This window comes from Megalobrama amblycephala, linkage group LG24 (assembly GCF_018812025.1).
Source record: "Megalobrama amblycephala isolate DHTTF-2021 linkage group LG24, ASM1881202v1, whole genome shotgun sequence".
Classification (NCBI taxonomy): Eukaryota; Metazoa; Chordata; class Actinopteri; order Cypriniformes; family Xenocyprididae; genus Megalobrama; species Megalobrama amblycephala.
In genome coordinates, this window is record NC_063067.1 from 10,800,402 (window position 1) to 10,824,948 (window position 24,547).

Sequence of the window (24,547 nt, forward strand, 5' to 3'; positions counted from 1 at the left end):
GTTGTAGTCCTTATGTTGCAACTTATAATTCATGCTTGATGTTTGACTGTATATGTGTTTCTTCTAGTAATGTTAACCACCGAACTCTTAAGACCAAAACATTTTTAAAAACCCATAGAAAATTTCTGAGGGACCCCCAATGCTGGAAAAAAAAAATGCCAATTTTGCCCCAGTTTTAGGACTACAAACTGAACCTCTATGATTTTTATTGGAAAACTGTTTGTGTCCACGGTACAATAATAAAAAAACAAATTCAGTGATAATTATATTCCTTAAAAGACAGCCTAAATTTGTTTCCCAATTAGTTCACGTGGCTGAACTTGGCAGAAAAAAAAATGTACACAATAAAACAAGTTGTTAAGAAACATTTTGTTATGGCAATATTTGCTGTAACTGACACAGTATTACAGAATAATACAGTGGCACAACAGTGCGCCTGCCCTGTATTACATTATGCCATCATTTGTTCGGCAGTTATCATCGCTATAGTTGAATTTAGGAGCATGCCAGTTTCTAATCTTCTTAATTAAAACGCCCTCCTGATTGGACAGAGTGATAATCCCGCGGGGCCTCACGCTCTTACTCACTTGCAAGTAGAACTGCGCGCCAGTCTCAATCTGCCCAGGGCGAGGGCAAGACGCACTGCACGAACGCGCGCAAGTTCAGACGAGGCGTCTAAAGTGCACACAACATCACTGTCTGCGCGGAAGAGCGTTACGCGAGTGCTCGACGTGATAGGGGAAGAAAGATCTCTATCAAAAAGTGACTTCATTTTCAACAGCCCTTTGGAGGACACCCACGAAAGAAAAGAAAGAAGACAGCGCGAGGAAGCTTTCAAGAGCGCGCTCGAAAGTTTTCCATCCGGTCCGTTTTTTGTTTTACTTTTATTTATTTTCTCCAAAATGAATGTCGGCGAAGAAAACTTGCTGAAATCGATCAGCAACGACACCCTGCTGGACCTGACGCAGCGCTACGGACAGTCCGCCTTCGGCTTCGGCGCTGGCCATGGTACTGGAAGCCCTGGCCGCTACTCCCTCACACCTGCCGCGGATTTCCTCTCCGGTCAAACAGGAAAGTCGAACGAAAGTGGCGGAGAGCAGACCAGCGATGAAGACGACGGCTTCGACCACCTCGAGTCTCGAAAGCGAGGCGCGGGGTTCGACGAAGAGAAGCACCCGAGCGCTCTCGCCAAGAAGCCGAAGGAGCAGAGATCTCTTCGGCTGAGTATTAACGCGCGCGAGCGGAGACGCATGCACGACCTCAATGACGCGCTGGACGGCCTGAGGTCTGTGATTCCCTACGCGCACAGTCCGTCCGTGAGAAAACTCTCTAAAATCGCAACTTTGCTTCTTGCAAAAAACTACATCCTAATGCAGGCGCAGGCGCTGGAGGAAATGCGCCGGTTGGTGGCTTATCTTAACCAAGGACAGACTATAACTTCACCGATTCCCACCGCGCTCGCGCCTTTCGGACAGGCGGCCGTGTATCCGTTTTCAAGCACGGCACTGGCCACCTGTGCGGAGAAATGCAGCTCGTTCTCCGGGACCCCGTCCAATCTGTTCAAACACTGCAACGACAAGCCTTGACTTCCACGAGCTGAACTCTTCCTGCTTCATCCTTATGTTGTTCTGAATTCGAATGGTTTTGTTGGGAATGAGCTTAGGTTTGATTCAAAACCCCTACGTGTCTAAATAACTACGATGTGTCATCCAGATTTATTAGATAATACAACAAATAATGTTAAATAACTGAGGCACACAGTATTACTGGAATAAGCTTTTAAACCCCTCAATTTCTAAAGCCTTTCTGTTTTTCCCCAAGCGAAGGATTAAAAATGACTATTTGTGTGAAAAACAAACGTATAAAGAAATTCTATGTTACTTGCTCACAGCTTGCGGAGGATTTATTTCTTAATTCAAACCTTTTCTCTTTCGATTTCTGCGTTATTGGTGAACTATGCAATTTACTGCAATTGCCCACATACAAGAATTTCTTAACCTGTTTGTCAGAAATGAATAAACGGAAGCTGAATTGTCTCACCTCCATCAGTGTATTAGGAAAAACGGTGTAACATTCTCTAATGTTTGGCCTAAAAAGATTTTGTTTTTGTTATTGCACAATTCACTTGATTGTATTGTACAACTGTGAAGAACTACTTGATCAAGCCTACAAAGCATTTGATCTCGTTGCGACATGAGTTTCATACTGTATAGCCTATTGTTTATATGTCTTTATAATTAAAACATATATCTATGACCATCTCTGTTTTTTTTTTTTTCTTCCAAACTTTCAATTGTTCATTCATTTACTGCTTTTGTTTTATGTATCAGATGCAGTGTCTTTTTACAAATCATTAAATGATTTAAAAATAAGCCTGCTGGTCCTAAATGACCAAAATAAAAGCTTAAGTGGTTGTTATTGCTGTTTGTAAACAGGGCCTAGCTCGTGCACATGCCAACACAAATGTCTGCCACACTTGAGTTCAATTATGTTGAAGGTTTGTGTCACGATTCTTATGTGTATTGAACTTATAATAACTTAAATGAGACCGGTCTCTGGTCTTCACTGGTAAGATGCGGCCTGCTGCTGGAAGCGCCCCGGGGCCGAAGGGACCTGTCCTTGAGTATTTGTGTGATCGTGAATCGGCGGTGTTCTGTAACCTAGCCGTTCCGCTTATTAACACGATTTCAGCGCCTGTCGTCCACAGCCTGCTAATGCGAGAGCGCAGTAAAGGCAGGTTCATACACACTGCTCTTTAACGAAACCAGACCTTTGTCAGTGATCTAACACTATCACTTCGTTTTGGATTGTTCTTCTTAAAGTTTATTTAGCCTCAGAGAATAGGCCTCTCGTTTTTCGTTTTACACACATAGCCAATTCTACCAGCAGAGGAGGCAAAAATAAATCATTACGCGTTCAAATAGGCTAATTGTAAGAATTAAATTCTATTCTTAATACATTTGAGAGATCGTTTATTTTAACTTGTTCATTTGGTGTAGGCATACTGTAATTTCAACCTCCGATTTGCAATAAGAAATTATGTAAAAAAAAAAAAAAAAAAAAAGTGTAATAATCACGACAAATGTGCCTTTTATTTCCCCAATAAACATAAACAGTACCGCTACAAAGACAATATGACACCAACTTTTACTCATGTTATTATAGGCACAACAATCTACTAACCTAATCTTATTTTCTTTTTTTCTTTAGGACACTCTATTTTTTGTCATTTCACCACGCTGTCTTTCCACCTTCTCTTTGCTGTATTAGCAAATGTTCACATTTTTTTTAGAAAAACACCGTGGCCCAAGGCATTGGTTAAATGAACTGTAAGCTAGCCCAACTGACAACTCTGTTACCTCAATCCCGTTACCTTTTAAATGCATTGAAATGTTTACGTATAGCTCGATATGGCACAATTTATCAATTCATACACACTTGTTAAATTGCATAATGACATTTAATAAACTTTATAGTTTACATATTAATTGTCTGAGGGAATGTTTAAAATCTAAAACACACACACACACAAAAAAAAACTCGAAATGGAAAACGCTCCCATTTCGTGCAATAAGCTACCTAATATTTTTTACATATTACAGGAAAATGATCCTGTAGCACGAGGATATTTTGAATGCCCGTGTATTTATTAGCCTATATCTACAGTTCTCAATGTTTATGTTTTTATGGTTATTACAATGAAAGGTGTTCTTTAAAGATGAGATTCCCCTCGCATTATGCCTTCACTCATAATGAGCTTCAGTCTTTGTACCTGTCCACTAAGTGTGCACTCGAGAGAAAGTGATCTTGAACTCACGCTGCGTTAAATGAACAGTCATCACTCCCAGTGGGTGCGTCACCGTGTAGTGTCGTAAAAAAATTACACCCCTGGCATCTCGAACCAGCGCTATCCTGACACGACTTACCACTGAACACTTCTGACATGGAGGAAAGCGGCGATTTAGAGTGACAAGCGCGCTGCTGTTTCACTTTTCGTAATCACTCTTGATTTAATCTAATTGGTGTGGATGAGGCCTATAAAAATGTGACCGCTGTAAGGGAGTTTATTTATTTATTTATTGCTCGTTTTAAGATGTGTCTCTAATATTTGTTCTTGCGTGACTGCTTGTTTGATAGCGCCTACTCTAAAAAGTAATTCAGGTTGCCCGTTACCTGCATAAATGCATGGTTGCAAGTTAAAAATTCTAATTTGTTGTTTTAATTAAACCTTTTCAGTTGCAAACATGCGATAATTAAATATATTAAATTAAACAAGCAAGCCCAGCCCAGGTGAGAAAAAATAACACAAAAGTAATGTAACATTATTTTTCTTTAAAAGTAACGCAATTAGTTACTTTTTTAGTGAGTAATGCATTACTTTTAAAAGTAACTTTTCCAGCATGCTTTGCATAGGACTGGATAAGGAGAATAAATGTTGAAATGAAGTGATAATTTATTTGTTTTTAGTCAAGGGATAGACCTGTTATGCTTGACCTTTAAAAGAGTTTCTGTAATGTTTAAGTTTTTGTGGTTACCATTGGTTATACATGCTAAATAAGTTGCATTAAGCATTTAGCATGTGCTATGATAGCTGTGGATTTGAACTGAAATAGATATGATTAATCGGTTCCAGGGCTACAACTCTAGTAGTTGGAGCGACTTAATTTTTTTGAGTAATCAACTTAAAAAATTGTGTTTATGCTACAAATTATTAAGTTTCTCTAACTCATTGTAGCTTGTTGGTTGAATGTAAATTCACTCAAAGTTGTCATAACTAAAAAAAATTGATGCAAACTGTTGTGGTCATTTTTTTTTTTTTTTGTAGAGCCAACAAATTATTTTTTAGAATGTACAGCACTTTTGAGAAATATCATTAAAACAATGTTTACTCACAAGACTTTAGACCTATCAGCTTTCTAATGTTTTATTTTATGTGGAGCGCATAAGATATAATTGGTGTTGCATGGCGAATGAATTGTATAAGTGAACAAATCGTTTCATTCAGGTCCATTGTTTTGTAAACGATCAATGTTTTTAACAAATCAGTTGAATCAAAAATAAAATGACTCACTAATAGCTCATTAAAAGACACTCGTTTATCGACACCCACTGGCTAGATTTACAGAGTCAAAGATTTAATGCAACGAGTGTCAGACATTTACGCTACTTACTAGACATAAAGCCTATATAGCCTATGGTATTTTAAGTATTAAAATAAGTAATACAGAATGTTAATTGTTTGAAGAGATAGCCCTACATGTAGGGGAAAATAAAAGAAATATAGGCCTAAATCTAAATATATATAGAAATCAAAAAATATTATACATACAAGTTATTAAGCTTAAAAACTAAGTAGCTTAATGCATTACTTTAAAATTTACAGCAAAATATCTGAGTTACTTTTTCAAATAAGTAATGCCAGTTACTTTGTTTTCCCACTATTGACTGACCTCTCCTGTCCCCATATTGAGAGAAATCAGTAGTAATTGTGCAGAGGTGTTGTATGCGCATGATGGTTGTTGTAGTTCTAGACTAAATGTGAGCATGCATTTACTCATCTCACTTGCACGAAAACATTCAGTATTCCTCAAAATGAATAAAAACAGTGAAATGCAAACTCAGAATATTACGCAAACTTGCAATAATTAAATGTTAAATCACACAACAAATATATTCTTTGTGTTTAACCTCACTTTACTAACCAACTTCTTTGCTGCTGACCTTTTGATGATCCATTTCAACCATACAAATAAGCAAAAATGACTTTAGTTAAACCACATTTAGTTAAACATTCTTCTGCATCCTATTCTTCTGCAATCCAGAATGGCAGCAGAGCTGAAAGGTTTGTTAGAGCTGCGCCCTCTACTGTACAGGCATGAATGTACATTTCCTTCAGCCTGACACTTATTCATTTCACTTTTGGTGAGAAAGGGATTTTGCATTTGCAGAAAATATAACAAAAACAAGAAAGCCCAGCCCAGGTGAGAAAAGTGAGAAAAAGTAACATAACACATTACTTTCCATAAAAAGTAAGTAATGCAATAAGTTACTTTTGGAGTAACAAAATTTTGTAACACATTACTTTTAAAAGTAACTTATTGCATTACTTAGTTACTTTTTATGGAAAGTAATGTTATGTTACTTTTGAATTACTTTTTTTTTCAAGTAAAAACAAGCAAGCCCAGCCCAGGTGAGAAAAAGTAATGCAAAAGTAACAACACATTACTTTCCATAAAAAGTAACTAAGTAATGCAATAAATTACTTTTGGAATAACACAATATTGTAACACATTACTTTTAAAAGTAACACAACAGAACTGGAGAACCAAACCCGTCCTTTCTCCGGCACAATAGAAAATGGCTTCAGAACATAAGATATTGAGAATGATACCGCAAGACAACACTTTGACTTTTATGTAAAGTATGAAAACACTTGCTGACAAGATGATCTGGAAGTTATGTAAAACTATACCGCCTATGCAGTAGGCATTGTCACTCCCCAAAGATATTTGTCAGAATATGCGCTCCAGTCTTTCCTGCAGCCAGATGTCTGATATGCAAACAAATGACTCTAATACACTGGTTCTTTTGAGTCAGTCAAAAGATTCATGAAACAGCCTTGAATTTCCATGTAACGACAGGAACACACTATGATTTGCCGAGAACACGCTACACAAAAAGTCGTCGGATCACTGTTATTGTCGCACTACATGACTAGTACCATTAAGTTCCTGTTGTGTGCACATTACATGATGGATCGGGGATAAAATTACAATACATTTCAAATGGAAGAATCACTGACTTTTCTGACTGGTCTACAAACAACCCAAGTTGGGTTGAAAATGGACAAACCCAGCAATTGGGTTGTTTTAACCCAGCAGTAGGGTTAAATGTTTGCCCAACCTGCTGGGTAGTTTTATTTAACTATTAAAACTATTATTTAACTATTTAAACTATTGTTTAAAAATTACTGTATTGCTTAATTAAAATTAACCCAAAGTATGTTGGAAATGAACATTTATTAATGTTCAATGAATAATTATTAAACAATAAACATTTATTAAATTGCTTATTAATAAATTTATATTAATAAACTATTAAACTATTAAATTTATATTAATAAAATATTAAAGCTTATTAATAAACATTCACCTTTTGTCTATTATTGTTGCCTCTAATTGCATCTGGTTTTTAATTTCCCAACTATTTTGGATTCATTTTAAGCTAGCCATATAGCAATTTTTAAACAATAGTTGGTTTAAATATAACTACCCAGCAGGTTGGGCAAACATTTAACCCAACCGCTGGGTTAAAACAACCCAATCACTGGGTTTGTCTATTTTGGGTTGTTTTTAACCCAGCATTTTTTAGAGTGTACATTTCCACCAAACAACATGCAAAAAGTGATACAGGAAATAACGTAAGATCACTCATGAGTCAGGAGTTCTCAAGACTGGATTTCTTCCTTTAAAAAAAATGGTAGCCCTCTAGAAGCTTGCGATACAAGTTGTCTGTGTGATGATTTGCAGCGAAAATATGAATATGTAGGAGAGAATTGTTACTTGCAGAAGCCATTCTTGCAGGTCTATGGCTCCTTCCCCTGAACCTTCCCTTGCCCTGTATCTTGCTGTATCATTGGCTGTAGGTCATCGCCAATGTCATTTCCAGTCGAACACATTTCACACTGCATGACTCTTGAGTTGCAGACAACCACCGATTTGCCTCAGATTTCAGGCATTTTTTGACGATTTCCACAAAACTGTCAGTGAGTAAAAATCAAGGCTAAAATTGTGCACTCGGCATAATTGACAATTCCATTCAGACTCACTCACTCAGTGAATCATTCAGAGCTGTTTACATCTGATTCCCTCACTGAACTGCGATTAATTTTTCGGTCTGAATCTAAATGATACAGAAACTATGTATACACTGTAAAAAATAATTGTTGGTTTAACTTAAAGTTATCTGGTTGCCTTAAAATTTTGAGTTCATTGAAATTAAAAATTTGAGTTAATACAATGAAGGCGATTGGTTTAATCAACAGAAACTCAAAATATTGTGTTATCTAAACCACACAAAAAATGTTATGATAACAAATCGTGAAAATAATTTTTTACAGTGGTATAAGCCTACTTTAAGATACACTGCCCGGCCAAAAAACAAACAAAAAAAAGTTGCTGTTTGGATTTTAATTGGCGGATACTTAAGAATCTATGAATGGATCATTATTACAGTGATTATTATGTTTCTAGCATGTTGTATGTTTGGCAATGGTTCTTTTAACCCTAAAAGATGGAGTGTGTAGCTTTTCATTTCTTAAACAACCATTTAGGAACACACATCATGGCCATATATTCCAGGATGACAGTGTCAAGATTCATCAGGCTCAAATTGTGAAAGAATGGTTGGGAGGGTGCATGAAGAATCATTTTCATACATGAATTGGCACCTCTGAGTCCAGACCTTAACCTCAGTGTAAGTCTTTGGGATGTGCTGGAGTATACTTTACAGAGTGCTCACCTCTTACATTGTCAATACAAGATCTTGACCAAAAACTGATGCACCTATTGATGGAAATAACATCACAACATGTATTTACATCGAGAGGTACATGATTTTTTTGGTCAAGATCTTGTATTGACAATGCAAGAGGTGAGCACTCTGTAAAGTCCCCTCCTGCACATCCCAAAAACTCAGAGGTGCCAATTCATGTGTGAAAATGATTCTTCATGCTCCCTCCCAACAATTCTTTCACAATTTGAGCCTGATGAATCTTGACACTGTCATCCTGGAATATGGCCATGATACATCTTAATACATGGTTGTTTAAGAAATGAAAAGCTACACTCGCCATCTTTTAGGGTTAAAAGAACCGTTGCCAAACATATAACATGCTAGAAAAATAATAATCACTGTAATAATGATCCATACATAGACTCTTAAGTATTTGCCTATTAAAATCCAAACAGCGACTTTTTTTTTTTTCGCCGGGCAGTGTATATTAGCTATATGCACTCACTTAGTTGAAGTACTTCTACACAACCATTTTTATTGAGTGAATCTAATTTGTCAACTAAGTCACGTGACTCCTAAATGTTTCATTCATTGTCCTGCACCTGATCAGCCAAACTATTTTAAGGCTTATTTGTTTGTGAGCGTTTCTTATAGAGAAAGGTAGGCACTATGAAAAACCTATTATTCGTAATCTGAGCATTTATATTGTGTATTACAAAACTTTATTCTGAAAATATAATTTGCATTTTCTTTAATTTAGATATGTAAACAGACTAACAACATGCAAACCCATTAACTGCAAATACCTGCATATATTGTTGCTGCTAAGCGCACCTTCTGTATCAGCCTCCTAACACAAGTTGTTTATTATTGGGTTACAGTTATTTCTCACATCGTACAGTATTTGCCCTTCTTTTCCGTGGGTTCACTGCAGAATGATTTCATTACCGTAGCTGGGAGCTTCTGTTTGTGTGTGTTTGTCGCTCTTTGCAGGCGGCTGAGGAGAGGGAAAAACATATGCCCTTAAGTGCCGGACTCTGCCGAGTGTTTCTGACAGCACTGCTGAGAGTCATTAAGCTCTTGAGGAAGCACAACACAGCTCTGGCCTCGCTCATGTACATACACATATAGCTGCACACACATGTTTGGGACTGTGAGTTTCGGAGATGCAAACAGGCCGAGAGCAAGAAAGGGGAGATGGGGGCGGACTGCTGGAAACGGCACTCAGGTTTGTGCTTGTTTATTCACAACAGACATGCAGACACTGGAAGGCACTCAGGCAGAGTGTCAGAGGCCCCTGGAATCAGAAGAGGTAGTTTGGAAGGAAATACAAAAGTGTATAAAGCAGTACGTCTGTATGTGATGACCCTCAATAGACCTGCGTGTGCGTGAGCGCGGGTTGAATCGACGATTTAGAGGGTACAGATGGTCCGTATGAGATAATTAGCTTGTTTTTATGTCCCTTTGGTACTGTTTTTGTTTGTTTCTCCATATCTTGTTCTGTATGTCCATGTATGTAGGTGCAGTCGTGCATTTTTAAGAGGGGATCCCCTTTGGTGGGTCTGTGACATCATCGCAGCCCCCCTGCTTGCGGCCCAGTTTGTCGTATACGATGACCGACTGAGTCATTCGGTTCCGAGGAGCCATGTGATTCAGGCCGACGTGAGGGACAATGCGGCATGACGGACCAGCCCTCTGTTCGTTACTCTAATCAGACATGGATGCGGGAGGGCGGCGCTGCCCGTCTATATGCCCGCTAACACTCTTAACATGGCATGCAGGCCCGAACCCTCACCCATCGCCACAAGGCACCTGACACCATGCATTTAAACTATAGAATTACTGCTGGATGAGACCGGGGAGCGGAGTGAAGAAGAAGAGAAGGTTAATGGTCCTAAAGAGGAAAAATATATTGGTGTAGTCTAGCAGAACCTGCAATATCCAGAATCAGCATCTTTATTTTGGGTCTTTTTAATTGTACAGATGAAGGAATATTCCAGGTTCAATTTAGTTAAGCTCAATGGTAACATGGTAACAATTTACAGTTACACTTTATTTGGTAACACTTTATTTTACAGTGTCCTTGTTACGCATGTTACACATAATTACTTAAATTGTGCATAATTACATGCAACTAACCCTAAACCACACTCTAAGTCTAAACCTAACCCTATAGTAAGTGCATATTGTTAATTCTTATTACTTAAATGTGTAATTTCACTGTAACAAGGACACCTTAAAATCCTTGTTACAGTGTAATTATACATGTAAGTAATATTAATTAACAGCATACTATATAATTAGGGCTAAGGTTTAGTTTGAGGTTAGTTGCATGTAATTATGCATAATTTACTGTTATTACTACAGTAAAAAGGGCACTGTAAAATAAAGTGTTAACCAATTTACTATTAGTTAATGTTAGTTAATGCATTAACTAACATGAGCAAATCTATGTTAACATGAGCTAATAAAAATACAACTGTCCATAGTTGGTTTATATGAGTTCAGGTCCATTAAATAATATTAACAGATACAACATTTGATTTTAATAATTTATTAGTAAATGTTGTAATTAACTACCATTAAAGGTTTAGTTCACCCAAAAATGAAAATTCTGCCATTAATTACTCACCGTCATGTCGTTCCACACCCGTAAGACCTTCGTTCATCTCCAGAACACATATTAAGATATTTTTGATAAAATCTTATGGCTCAGTGAGGCCTGCATCGCCAGCAAGATAATTAAAAATAAAATTTAAATAATTAAAAATATCTTAATTTGTGTTCCAAAGATGAACGAAGGTCTTACTGGTTTGGAACAACATGAGGGTGAGTAATTAATGACAGAATTTTTGTTTTGGGGTGAACTAACCCTTTAATAATTGCTTTAGAAGTATTTTTCATTGTAGGTTCATATTAACAAATGGAGCCTTATTGTAAAGTGTGACCATTAACATTATGCCACAAATGTTAAAAATTGAGCCTGACTCGTACTGAAGCTAGAATATTACTTTTGAAATAAAATTACAGAGAAAGTTTTCCTATAGGCCTTCAGGCAGGTGGGCTAGCCAAGTCTTTAAAAGCTGTGTAAAAGAACGAGAGAGGAAGGATGAGAGATTAAGTGGTTGTCTCCTAGTTTGTCAATGTATGTGAGCTGACACACAGGGCAGCCAGTCCACTTCCTCAGCTTAATCTCTGTAATGGCCCTCAGACACCAGACTGGTGGGGGGAAATTTGGGGAGATGACAGGAGAATAGAAACAATGAAAAAACAGACATGCACCAGTTCAACTACATTTCCTCTCCACTGTCAGGGCCATTACATTCATGAACATGTGATCAGAGCTTTTGTGGTAGCACATGACATGCTTGCACACTGCATGTACATGCTAATTAGGTCTCTGAAAAAACATAAATTGATTTTTAAATATGTAGCTAATAATGCAATTTCAGTACATTAACTAACATATGGACATTATGTTGTACTTTCATTTATTTAGATGCCACCCTACAGACAATACGCCTACACACATACATTCACCCGGTCTGCCCTCCTGGAGGCAGCTTAGTAGAGACTCTGTTTTGTAAGGAGCAGGGGGAGGCTGTTAACATCATTAATTAATGCCAGAAACTATGTAATTGGCCATCCATAATCTTCCATGCAGGCAGAATTCTGACAGGCAGGCAGAGGTGTGCTTCGCTGCAAAGACTGATAAACACATGCAGCAGATTAAATCATAATGCATCACGCAAGTGTATGTGCGTGTGTTTTTCAGGAGGAAAATCATAGTTTTTTATACCTTTATAAAAGAATATGTCGGCTTCAGTTCAAATTAATTTTTGAGTATGTTGCTTTCAGTTCAACTTTCAACTTCTTTACGAAAAGCAAAAATCTGAATGAGGCACTTAAAATGAACTTAAAGGTGCTATCTAATGGAAAATTGAATTTACCTTGGCATAGTTGAATAACAAGAGTTCAGTACATGGAAATGACATACAGTGAGTCTCAAACACCATTGTTTCCTCCTCCTTATATAAATCTCATTTGTTTAAAAGACCTCAGAAAAACAGGCGAATCTCAACTTAACACTGACTGTTACGTAACAGTCAGGATCATTAATATGTACGCCCCCAATATTTGCATATGCCAGCCCATGTTCAAGGCATTAGACAAGGGCAGGCAGTAACGTCTGGATCTGTGCACAGCTGAATCATCAGACTAGGTAAGCAAGCAAGAACAATAGCGAAAAATGGCAGTTGGAGCAAAAATAAGTGACATAATCCATGATAACATGATATTTTTAGTGATATTTGTAAATTGTCTTTCTAAATGTTTCGTTAGCATGTTGCTAATGTACTGTTAAATGTGGTAAAAGTTACCATCGTTTCTTACTGTATTCACAGAGACAAGAGCCGTCGCTATTTTCATTTTTAAACACTTGCAGTCTGTATAATTCATAAACACAACTTCATTCTTTATAAATCTCTCCAACAGTGTGTAATGTTAGCTTTAGCCCATTAGCCACGGAGCCTCAAACTCATTCAGAATCAAATGTAAACATCCAAATAAATACAATACTCACATGATCTGATGTATGCATGCAGCATGCATGACGGACACTTTGTAAAGATCCATTTTGAGGGTCATATTAGCTGTGTGAACTTTGTTTATGCTGTTTAAGGCAAGCGCGAGCTCCGGGTGGGGAGCTTGAGCAATTAAAGGGGCCGCAGCCTGAATCGGTGCATTTCTAATTATGCCCCAAAATAGGCAGTTAAAAAAATTATTTAAAAAAATCTATGGGGTATTTTGAGCTGAAACTTCACAGACACATTCAGGGGACACCTTAGACTTATATTACATCTTGTAAAAAAACGTTCGATGGCACCTTTAAAATACTCACTTTTTCAAAAGTATATAGCCACAAGATGTAAACAATATGAGCGTTGACATTGTTTTAGTGTGAAAAATCACTTTTGCTATTTTTAAGCAGAACTGGCAGATTTTTATTTTGTACTCATACATTTTAATTGTTCTTAAATTGAAATATTTGAGTACACTAATTTAGACATTTAAGTTAAATTGATCATGTAATCTCAACATAAACATTTTTATTAGTGTAAATTTATGTAGCTATAAGAAGATAATTCATAAAATGCTAACTTGCTAATTTGCTAACATGTTAACAATAGCATGGTGTAGCAATTGCTGAATAAGTGCAGCAATATAAAGCACATGCACTACTTGTCACCATGATGGTAACCCTCCAAAAACTCATATTAACAGAAGCGCTTCTAAATGAGCATAACAAAACATTAATAAATAATAAATATCCCACTTAACACTAATCTTGCACTCAAAACATTATACAACACTTAATTTGAGCATTTACTCTCCCTTTCGAGTGCCATGGACGAAGCATGTTGGGAAACAGTAATCCCAGCCCAGTTCTTTAGTTAAACTTAAGTTTGTCTAAATTAAAAGAAATGAGATCATAAAACTTAAAGCAATGCAATAGTTCAGTTTACTTAAAATATATCAGTTTTGTGAACTCGAAAGAAAAAGAGTGCTAAATACTCATAAAAGATCATTTGACTGAACAAATTGGTTTAATTTAAGTTTGTCCTACTCAAATCAGTTAATTATTTTGAGCGCTAGGGTTTACAGTGTACTGTACTTTCGAATTCAATTTTACAATAATTTTACAATTTACAACACAATGTTTAAAACCCAAAAATGACCATAGAAAGTGATGAGCTTAACTTTACATCTCAAATAGTCACAAATATTAACAGAAGAATTAATGAGTGCTTTTATAAAATTAAGTTTTCCATTATATTCCAAAAATTGTGTCCATTTACGTCAATTGTAAGTGCCTCTCATAACCTTGATATTTGCTTCTTTTTTCCCCCCAAGGAACTAGTTGAAATTAATTTTGTTGTCAACAAAATGGCACAAATGTTGTCAACAAAACTATTCATTTGAATATTCCTTAATTAATTGTCTAATCCTACAATAGCTGTTTTTCACTGATTCCTGAGTAGCCTCATATGTATGGAGCATTTCTTTTTTTATATAGTTTATGACATGCACTTGAATATTGAATTCATTAAGTGTTGTGAAATGCATTTCGGTTTTCACACGGATGAAAGAAACTCCTCCTAACTTGGACATACTCATACACCGCCCCCAGCTCAAGCCGGCGCACACATTCCCTCAGGCTGGCTGGCAGACAGGAGGCGGAGGCTGCGAGTGCGAACAGGGCTGGCTCTCCGCATTCCTGGGCGTCTGAGACGGAATGAAAGGGAAGATTAATGGCGTTTAGCACGGCGGTGAGACTCGTGCGTTCCTAATTAAAATCGGACGAACAAGCGCACGGCCAAGGATCAGTGGCTTTTAATGAGGAGCTTGTAGGCTGATTTGGGCATAATTTTCTGCTTAATAAGGCTGGTTTAAAAAGTCATTTTGGAGGGATGGCACTCTTTTGAACCTGCTCATTATCAATGAGGACACCTCACTTAAGTACTTCAGGAAACGGTGGCTTTAATTAATATAGAGCTGCCACGTGGCTGTGCTGACAAGACAGAGCGAGAGCGGTAGAGAAAGAGAGAGACCGAGGGAGGGAGGGTTGAAATTGATGAAGAACTTTCAAGGGCAATGGTTTCATTAAGCGGCTTCATTACGAACTGAATAACTCTTTGTGTCATTTGAATTCCTGGCCCCTGCGCTGTACAGTGCAGGCTGGGAGGTGATGTACTGTCACTCGACAAGTCCTGACATGAGAGAAGAGCTGTGTAGATTCAGACATACTAACAGGCCCTAATGACCCCCCCGCCCCCCTTGAATGTCCCATTCAGAGTTTACAATTCACCACACACCCTTGTTATCTACATCAACGGGTGATAGGACAACAGGACAAAGCATTTGTAGCACAAGAGCTGGCATTTATTTGTGATTAGTGTTGTTAGCGGAGCAGGCGAACTCAGCGTGAGCGCTGGTAAGTCATGTACTCGTTCTCAGCGTGTCATTGGTTTCTGGACATGGCCCACGCCGCATCAGGTCCAGATGAGGCGTGCGGGGTTCGAGAGGGATGTTTGGCCTGAAGGGCTGAGTGCAGGCAGGAGGAGGAGGGGGGGGATTTATCTAGACTAGTCGCAGTCGATCTCTTCTGCAGTGAATTGGGCTAAAGACTCTCAAAGCCTCCTCATCCCATTGTACTAATCTGCTTATGGCTGATTCTACAGTTCAGGATCTTTATCACGGGAAAGTGCTTCAGTCCGGGGACTCCCACTTAAAGCCTAGTCAATCACTAACACTCATGAGCCTGTGCCGCTTTTCTCTTTTAAACTGCTTTTATGTTCTGCTAATTACAATTGACTTTTGAAGAGTTCTGAACTCTGATTTCTGATCTCTTTTGATAGATAGATAGATAGATAGATAGATAGATAGATAGATAGATAGATAGATAGATAGATAGATAGATAGATAGATTCTATACACTATACATACATACATACTATACTATACACTATACATACATACTATACACTATAGATACATACATACTATGCACTATAGATACATACATACTATGCACTATAGATACATACATACTATGCACTATAGATAGATAGATAGTCACACACATACATACATTCTATACACTGTAGATAGATACAATAATACATACATACTATACACTATAGATACATACTGTACACTATAGATAGATACTTAATAATAATAATTTGTTACATTTATATAGAGCTTTTCTGGGTACTTAAAGCGCTTTACATATGGAAGCGGGAATCTCCTCAACCACCACCAATGTGCAGCATCCACCTGGATGATGCGACGGCAGCCATATTGCACCAGAACGCCCATCACACACACCAGCTTATTGGTAGAGAGGAGATAGAGTGATGAAGCCAATCAATGTATGGGGATGATTAGGTGGCCATGATGGACAGAGGCCAATGGGCCAATTTTGGCCAGGATGCCAGGGTTACACCCCTACTCTTTTCGAAGGACATCCTGGGATTTTTAACAACCACAAAGAGTCAGGACTTCGGTTTAACGTCTCATCCGAAGGACAGTGCTTTTTGACAGTATAGTGTCCCCATCACTATACTGGGGTGTTAGGACCCACACAGACCACAGGGAGAGCACCCCCTGTTGGCTTCACTAACACCTCTTCCAGCAGCAACCTAGTTTTCCCAGGAGGTCTCCCATCCAGGTACTAACCAGGCTCAGCCCTGCTTAGCTTCAGTGGGCAACCAGTCTTGGGCTACAGGGTGATATGGCTGCTGGACACACATATATACATACATACTATACACTATAGATAGATACATACATACATACATACATATATTCACTATAGATACATACATACATACTATATACTATACACTACTGATATATACATACATACTATACACACTATACACTATAGATAGATACATACATACCATACACAGATACACACATACATTTGATACACTATAGATACATACATATACATACTATACACCATATATACATACAAACATACTATACACTAAAGATACATACATTCGATACACTATAGATACATACATTTGATACACTATAGATACATACATTTGATACACTATAGATACATACTATACACTATAGATAGATACATTCGATACACTATAGATACATACATTTGATACACTGTAGATACATACATTTGATACACTATAGATACATACTATACACTATAGATACATACATTCGATACACTATAGATACATACCATACACTATATATACATACATACGTACTATACACTAAAGATACATACATTCGATACACTATAAATACATACATTTGATACACTATAGATACATACTATACACTATATATACATACATACGTACTATACACTAAAGATACATACATTCGATACACTATAAATGCATACATTTGATACACTATAGATGCATACTATACACTATAGATACATACATTCGATACACTATAGATACATACATTTGATACACTATAGATACATACATTTGATACACTATAGATACATACTATACACTATAGATACATACATTTGATACACTGTAGACACATACATTTGATACACTATAGATACATACCATACACTATATATACATACATACGTACTATACACTAAAGATACATACATTCGATACACTATAAATACATACATTTGATACACTGTAGATACATACATTTGCTACACTATATACTATACACTATAGATACATACATTCGATACACTATAGATAGATAGATAGTTTTGCAAACAAGTTAATACGTGGATAAACATCTATACAAACACCAGATAGTTAATAGATTTACACAATCTATGAACTAATCTATACTAACACATAATAAAGTTATAAACTTGTATACGAATGCAGTATAATTAATATTTCTTTCTTTAATACATCTTTCTTTCTTGAATTTCATGAATGTTATGGCTCAACTTATGAGCACATTCACCAACCACTAGGCAATATCTCCTACAGTGTGAAAGGATTTTAAAAAGTTTCAGGAATTCATTACTATGGGCTTCACCTGTCAATAAATATTTACCTGAAATAACGACTGATTAAATATTTCACCACATGGTCAGGAGTGGACTTTCAAATAAGTATCAGACACCCCTTGCTTCTATTTTTTGTTTTTGTTTACATTCTCTCCCATTTTAATTTCATCCAAAATGTTACAACCGATTTGAATGGGTTATAATAGTTTCTAATTCTGAAGAGTGGGTAGAGGCATGTCCGAGCACAGAGCAGGGGGACAGGGAGAAGCTGAGAGACAGGCACACACACACAGACACACACAGGCTCATTTTAATCATCTCAATGGGATCCACAGACATGATTCCAGCCTTTCAGACTTGTTGATGTCATTCACACTCTTACCCCATGCAAACCCAATCAGTATCAGGTAATATCAGCCACTCTTTGAAGGATTAAAAAGAATAAATGGGGTTTTACTGCGTTTTGTCTGAGGGATAATGCCGCTAAAATATTGTAATAATGAAAATGGATTTGATTTATGTAATTTCTTTCTGACTTAGTTTTCTCCAGGATATGGGGGGTGGCAGAAGGGCTTCTTAACATGCTTTGACATTAAAGGGATCCAGTTGTTTTTCAGTTCTTCTGCCCCTGAGGTGGAAGCTTTAGAGTAGGATAGCGAGAGAAGCGATGTTCCCTAAAGCCTCCTCAGCTAATACTAATATTAAAGATAAGCCCTTATACAAATAACTTGTTATTCGCACACGCAATATCACTGAAAGACAATGATGTATGGTGTTTTTTTCATCTTTTTATCTTTATTGTTTCATATTTGTTTTGCTCCTTTCTAACACACCTGATCACTTGTTTTGAATCTGCAGGCTCATGGCGTTAGCATGTTTACTGGAGAGTGACTCTTCCTCAATCTCACCTCAATCCACTATCAAACCCACCTTTAAACAACACAAGGTAAATTACATTTGTGTTTATTCGTTTAGCAGATACTGTTATCTAAAGAGTCTTTAAAAAAATCACACAAGGATTGATTCACAAGCCATTATTGAAAATTATTGAAAGATTAACAAGGATTGATTCACAAACAAATGACTCTTTTAAGAATGAATAATTCAAAAAGACTCACAAAGTCACTGAATCCATCTGAGCAATTACTAAATCAGCAAGTTATTATAATTTTCACTGGTGGGATATTAAAAAATGTATTTACCCTACCATTCAAAGGTTTGGGGCCAGTAAAAATTTTTAAATGTTTTTTCAGGATTCTTTGATGAATAGAAAGTTAAAAAGAACAGCTTTTTTAAAAAAAAAATAGAAATCATTTGTAACATTATAAATGTCTTTACTGTCACTTTTGGTTAATTTAATGCATATTTTCTGAATAAAAATATAAATTCCTTTTAAAAAAATCTTTATGGCCCCAAATGTAAGTGTACATTTTTAGTATGCATTTTTTTTTTTTTTTTTTTTTTTGTAATGTACCAAGTTAGAAACTTACCTGTATAAACTGAGAGAGAATTTCTTAATATAATTATCAAAATAAAAATGGCCAAATTAATTGGTATTGAATCTCAACAATAACTAAACAAATTGAAAGCTTAGTTTAAGAAGCAGAATCAAATTAAAAAAAGGAAATATGTATCAATACTTACAAATGAGGAAAAAGTGATTGAAATTTAGCATGAAATACATGAAATATGCCTATATGTCATGGCTTTACAAATCTAAGTACACCTCATTCAAGATGCTGTTATTACTCAGCCCTGCCATCTGCATTTTGACAATTAGAGTGTGTAATGACAAGTGTTTGGTTTTATGTGATTAGAGGTGTGTTATGGCCGGTCCTGCACCCCTCTGCTGCTCAGGATGATGTGACAGCCCTCCATCCATCATGCTGAGAGGGGCCGATCCATGAGAGGGTGAGGGGGTGTATCTGAGGTAATATTCTCCCTCTTAATTACTCTGGAAGGATAATGGCCCAGATGACTTTGAGGAGGACCAGGACAGAACACAACAGATAAACTGATACTGGGTATAATCACTCTCGCATTCAGTATAAAGAAATATATTTGGCCTTCAAATGAACAGCCACAGAAGTGAGCATAGGGTTCTAAATTAATAATGTAGTGAAAACTGTGGGGGTTGTTATGAGTGACTTTTCTGAACTCAGCATTTCTGTTTAATTTATTTATTTATGTGAGGACATGCATGTGTAGTTTGGTTCTAGTGCATAGCATGAATGAACACTGCTTTACTGAGCCTGGTGTGTGTGTGTGTGTGTGTGTGTGTGTGTGTGTGTGTGTGTGTGTGTGTGTGTGTGTGTGTGTGTGAGTCTGTACACTTTCGAGGAGGTCTCTTCATTACTGCCACTCCCCTGCACTTCCTCAGATAATCCCCACACCCTGCGGAGACTACAGGAGAACTGGCAGAAACACACACACACAAACACTCACGATCTGTATAGACACCACTTCCAAGCTGTAAATCAACTCTATAGGATGTTGTAGAGCCTTTATTGAAAAATTAAGCATTTTGCTCTCTTTACAAAGCCCTTTACTCTGAGAATGAAAAAAGGATTTACTCTGAAACAATTGCTTGTAAATTTCACAAATAATTACAAAGAAATGGCAAGTAACACATTGAATTAAAGATGACCTATTATGCAAAATTCACTTTTAGATAGTGTTTGAACATAAACGTGTGTCGGCAATGTGTGTACACAACCACCCTATAATGGTTAAAATCCACCAAGTCCTCTTTTTTTTTTTTTTTTTAAATCCCCATAAATCAATGCGTAGACCCCGCCCACAACTGCTGATGGACTCTTCCCTATTAGCTTAGCTCCTCCCCTCAGTGAGCTGTACACGCGTGAATTTTTTCCCCAAACTGTTCAGTGGAAAACCCCGCCCTGCAACCAATTTAACTGGCTGAGGCTACATTGACGGGTAGGTTTAGGGATCAGGGTTGGGTGTAGGCAATCGTTGTTGTGATTAACATGGCCAATGAAATGTTTAGAATCGGCTCCAGGGCGGGATTTCCGCTGAACTGGTTTGGGGGAAAAAATCACGCGCTGTACAAAGTCCGCCACATATCTCCTCACCGGAGATTTAACAGCAGCATTTAAATAAGAAATTTATTCTTATTACAGCTACTGAAGTTATTGAATCAAGAGCAGTGAGTGTTCTTCTGTTTTTCTTTTGTTAATTCATATTAACAGCATATATAGTAATAGGAAGTGTATATTATGCTGCTTTCACTTTAATACACAGATCTAACATGCGATTGCTTGACTTGCTGTTTACCTTCACAGACATAACCAACTGTGTTTATGTGAACTTTGACATATCTTTGTGTATTTGACAATTTAAGCACAATAGAGAAAGAGTTGAAAGAGAAATTAGTTTAATACTCACAGGACGCGCCGTCTGACATCCAGCTTTCTGTGTGCGTGCTTCCGGTGTGTGTGCTCAGAAAACCATCAGAAGTTTAGACTAATGTGGCTTTCATGATGATGAAGAACTGCAATAGATAGACAGAGATGATAATCAAAACCAAACAGATGTTTTGTTAGTTTTTGGCACAGTATACGAGGCACAAGCTGTATAAGCTCCACCCTCTTCTGGAAAGAGGGTGGGGAACAGCAGCTTATTTGCATTTAAAATACATGCACAAAAACAGCATGTTTTTCCTTTTTTACTCAAAAATCTGCATTTACAATATGGTACAATAAATGATCTGTAGGGTATTTTGAGCTGAAACTTCACAGACAAAGTCTGGGGACACTTGAGACTTATATTGCATCTTGTAAAAAGGGGCATAATAGGTCCCTTTTAAATGTGAAGTCTCGAAGCAGAATTACTGAAATAGTACTTTCTTGTAAAACTTACTGTTTATAACTTTAAGTAAAAGAATAAAATATTTGGAACTTAATTCATGATATATTATTCATCTGTTTAAATGTATGTAGTTTTAAAAATAAAATTTTCAAAAATTATTTTTCGCAGTGTAATAGACAATAAAAGTCGTTCCTGGGAAGCGTTCCTTTTAAAATGAACAGCCAATAGCATTTACATTCTCCACATGTACATCCTGAAGCTTTTCGGCCAATGGTTGAGACACTGTCCCTGTCAACCAATCATCTCTGGCCCGTGTATTGTTATCACATAACAGCAAACAATGGCTGATCCGTATCAGAGACTTACGACAGATAAATTTGCGTTCCTCCGCCCCTCCTGATATCTCTTATATTCAGAACATGGGATTTTCCATCATGTTCTTGGCTCTCTTTTCATTTTAATCATGACAATGGGATCAGATAATCCAGGCCAGAGAGTGGGTTTTGATTGTTCTGATTGAGTCTCTTTTGTTGGGCAGATATGTAATATGGAGTTGTAAGAGGATTTAACACAGTAGATTGTCTGATTTAATCATGTTTGCAGAGGTAAAGCAGCACTTACATGCTTGGAGGGGGTTAAAACAGAACATGACAGTAGTTTGAGGCAGTGAAGGGTTTTGTTAAATACTCAGTGGTCGCTGGTTTAAACGTTACAGACAGATATTTGGAGCTAAAACTCAACTAACTGCAAACATGCTAACATGCAGTTATTAACTTAACAAACTATATATTAATATATATATACACTGATCAGGCATAACATTATGACCACCTTCCTAATATTGTGTTGGACCCCCTTTTGATGCCAAAACAGCCCTGACCCATCGAGGCATGGACTCCACTAGACTCCTGAAGGTGTGCTGTGGTATCTGGCACCAAGATGTTAGCAGCAGATCCTTTAAGTCCTGTAAGTTGAGAGGTGGGGCCTACATGGATCGGACTTATTTGTTCAGCACATCCCAAAGATGCTCGATTGGATTGAGATCTGGGGAATTTGGAAGCCAATTCAACACCTCAAACTCAATGTTGTGCTCCTCAAACCATTCCTGAAGCATTTTTGCTTTGTGGCAGGGCGAAAGAGGCCACAGCCACCATTTACATGAAAGGGTGTACATGGTCTGCATCAATGCTTAGGTAGTTGGTATGTGTCGAAGTAACATCCACATGGATGGCAGGACCCAAGGATTCCCAGCAGAACATTGCCCAAAGCATCACACTGCCTCCTCCAGCTTGCCTTCTTCCCATAGAGCATCCTGGTGCCATGTGTTCCCCAGGTAAGCAACGCACACGCACCCGGCCATCCACGTGATGTAAAAGAAAAAGTGATTCATCAGACCAGGCCACCTTCTTCCATTGCTCCGCGGTCCAGTTCTGATGCTCACGTGCCCACTGTTGGTGCTTTCGGCAGTGGACAGGGGTCAGCATGGACACCCTGACTGGTCTGCGGCTATGCAGCCTCATACACAACAAACTGTGATGCACTGTGTATTCTGACACCTTTCTATCAGAACCAGCATCAACTTCTTGAGCAGTTTGAGCTACAGTAGCTCGTCTGTTGGATCAGACCACACGGGCCAGCCTTTGCTCCCCACGTGCATCAATGAGCCTTGGCCACTCATGATCCTGTCACCGGTTCACCACTGTTCCTTCCTTGGACCACTTTTGTTAGAGACCACTGCAGACTGGGAACAGCCTACAAGAACTGCAGTTTTGGAGATGCTCTGACCCAGTCTTCTAGCCATCACAATTTGGCCCTTGTCAAACTCCCTCAAATCCTTATGCTTGCCCATTTTTCCTGATTCTAACACATCAACTTTGAGGACAAAATGTTCACTTGCTGCCTAATATATCTCACCCACTATCAGGTGCTGTGATGAAGAGATAATCAGTGTTATTCACTTCACCTGTCAGTGCTTATAATGTTATGCCCAATCGATGTGTGTGTGTGTGTGTGTGTGTGTGTATGTATATATATATATATATATATATATATATATATATATATATATATATACAGTTTTTTTAAGCCAACGAAATCACCTAAATTGAAACAAATGTTTTATGATTGTTGTAGTTTACATCCTTTTGTGGGAGTATAATAAGATTATCTTAAATATTTCCTTGCAGTTATGTTATGTCTCTACCTCCATCAGTGAGAGTTGCAGTCTTGCTGAGAGAGTGAAAAGCAGTGTGAGACAGAAGACACTCTCACACATACACACACACACACACACACACACACACACACACACACACACACACACACACACACACACACACAGGGCAGCATGGAGTGTGTGGGGATTAGGGGGAGATATACTCACCCCCTCTATTAATCCCCTCAGTAGCAGGAGACACACACACACAAACACAAACACACACACACTTACAAATGCATGACATTTTAGCATGTCTGGAAGGCGTTGCTTTATTTCTGTATACCGGCAGACTGTTTGACTTTGGTTTACAATGACAACATTTCTGTTTGTGCATTTGTGTCTGTGTGCATGTACATTACTGTCAGTTACCATCTTAATTCAGAAATGACCATCTGACAGTGCTAGATCCAGTGATTACTTGTGTATAATCTATATGACTG

At 37.6% G+C, this 24,547-nt stretch overlaps 1 protein-coding gene, 1 long non-coding RNA gene and 1 pseudogene across 4 annotated transcripts in view; 2 read left to right on the forward strand and 1 right to left on the reverse strand.

Moving 5' to 3' along the window:
• Positions 1-21,491, forward strand: part of LOC125259583 — a 118,140-nt gene extending 96,649 nt beyond the window's left edge. For 2 of the 3 annotated variants that reach the window (XR_007182855.1, XR_007182856.1), the window contains 2 exons: positions 18,920-19,007; positions 19,879-21,491. This is a non-coding gene — a long non-coding RNA (uncharacterized LOC125259583). The remainder of the gene's footprint in view (positions 1-18,919; positions 19,008-19,878) is intronic. The other variant, XR_007182857.1, reaches the window with a different exon arrangement.
• On the forward strand, positions 361-2,402 carry bhlhe23 (basic helix-loop-helix family, member e23). Its single transcript, XM_048177299.1, has one exon. The coding sequence runs from the start codon at positions 903-905 to the stop codon at positions 1,584-1,586; it is 684 nt and encodes a 227-aa protein (XP_048033256.1). The 5' UTR covers positions 361-902; the 3' UTR covers positions 1,587-2,402.
• Positions 16,706-16,822, reverse strand: LOC125260852 (annotated as a pseudogene).
• Positions 21,492-24,547: the final 3,056 nt, after the last annotated feature.

Coding starts and splice junctions, on each gene's coding strand:
- bhlhe23 (XM_048177299.1), top strand. CDS start 903: ATGAATGTCGGCGAAGAAAACTTGCTGAAATCGATCAGCAACGACACC.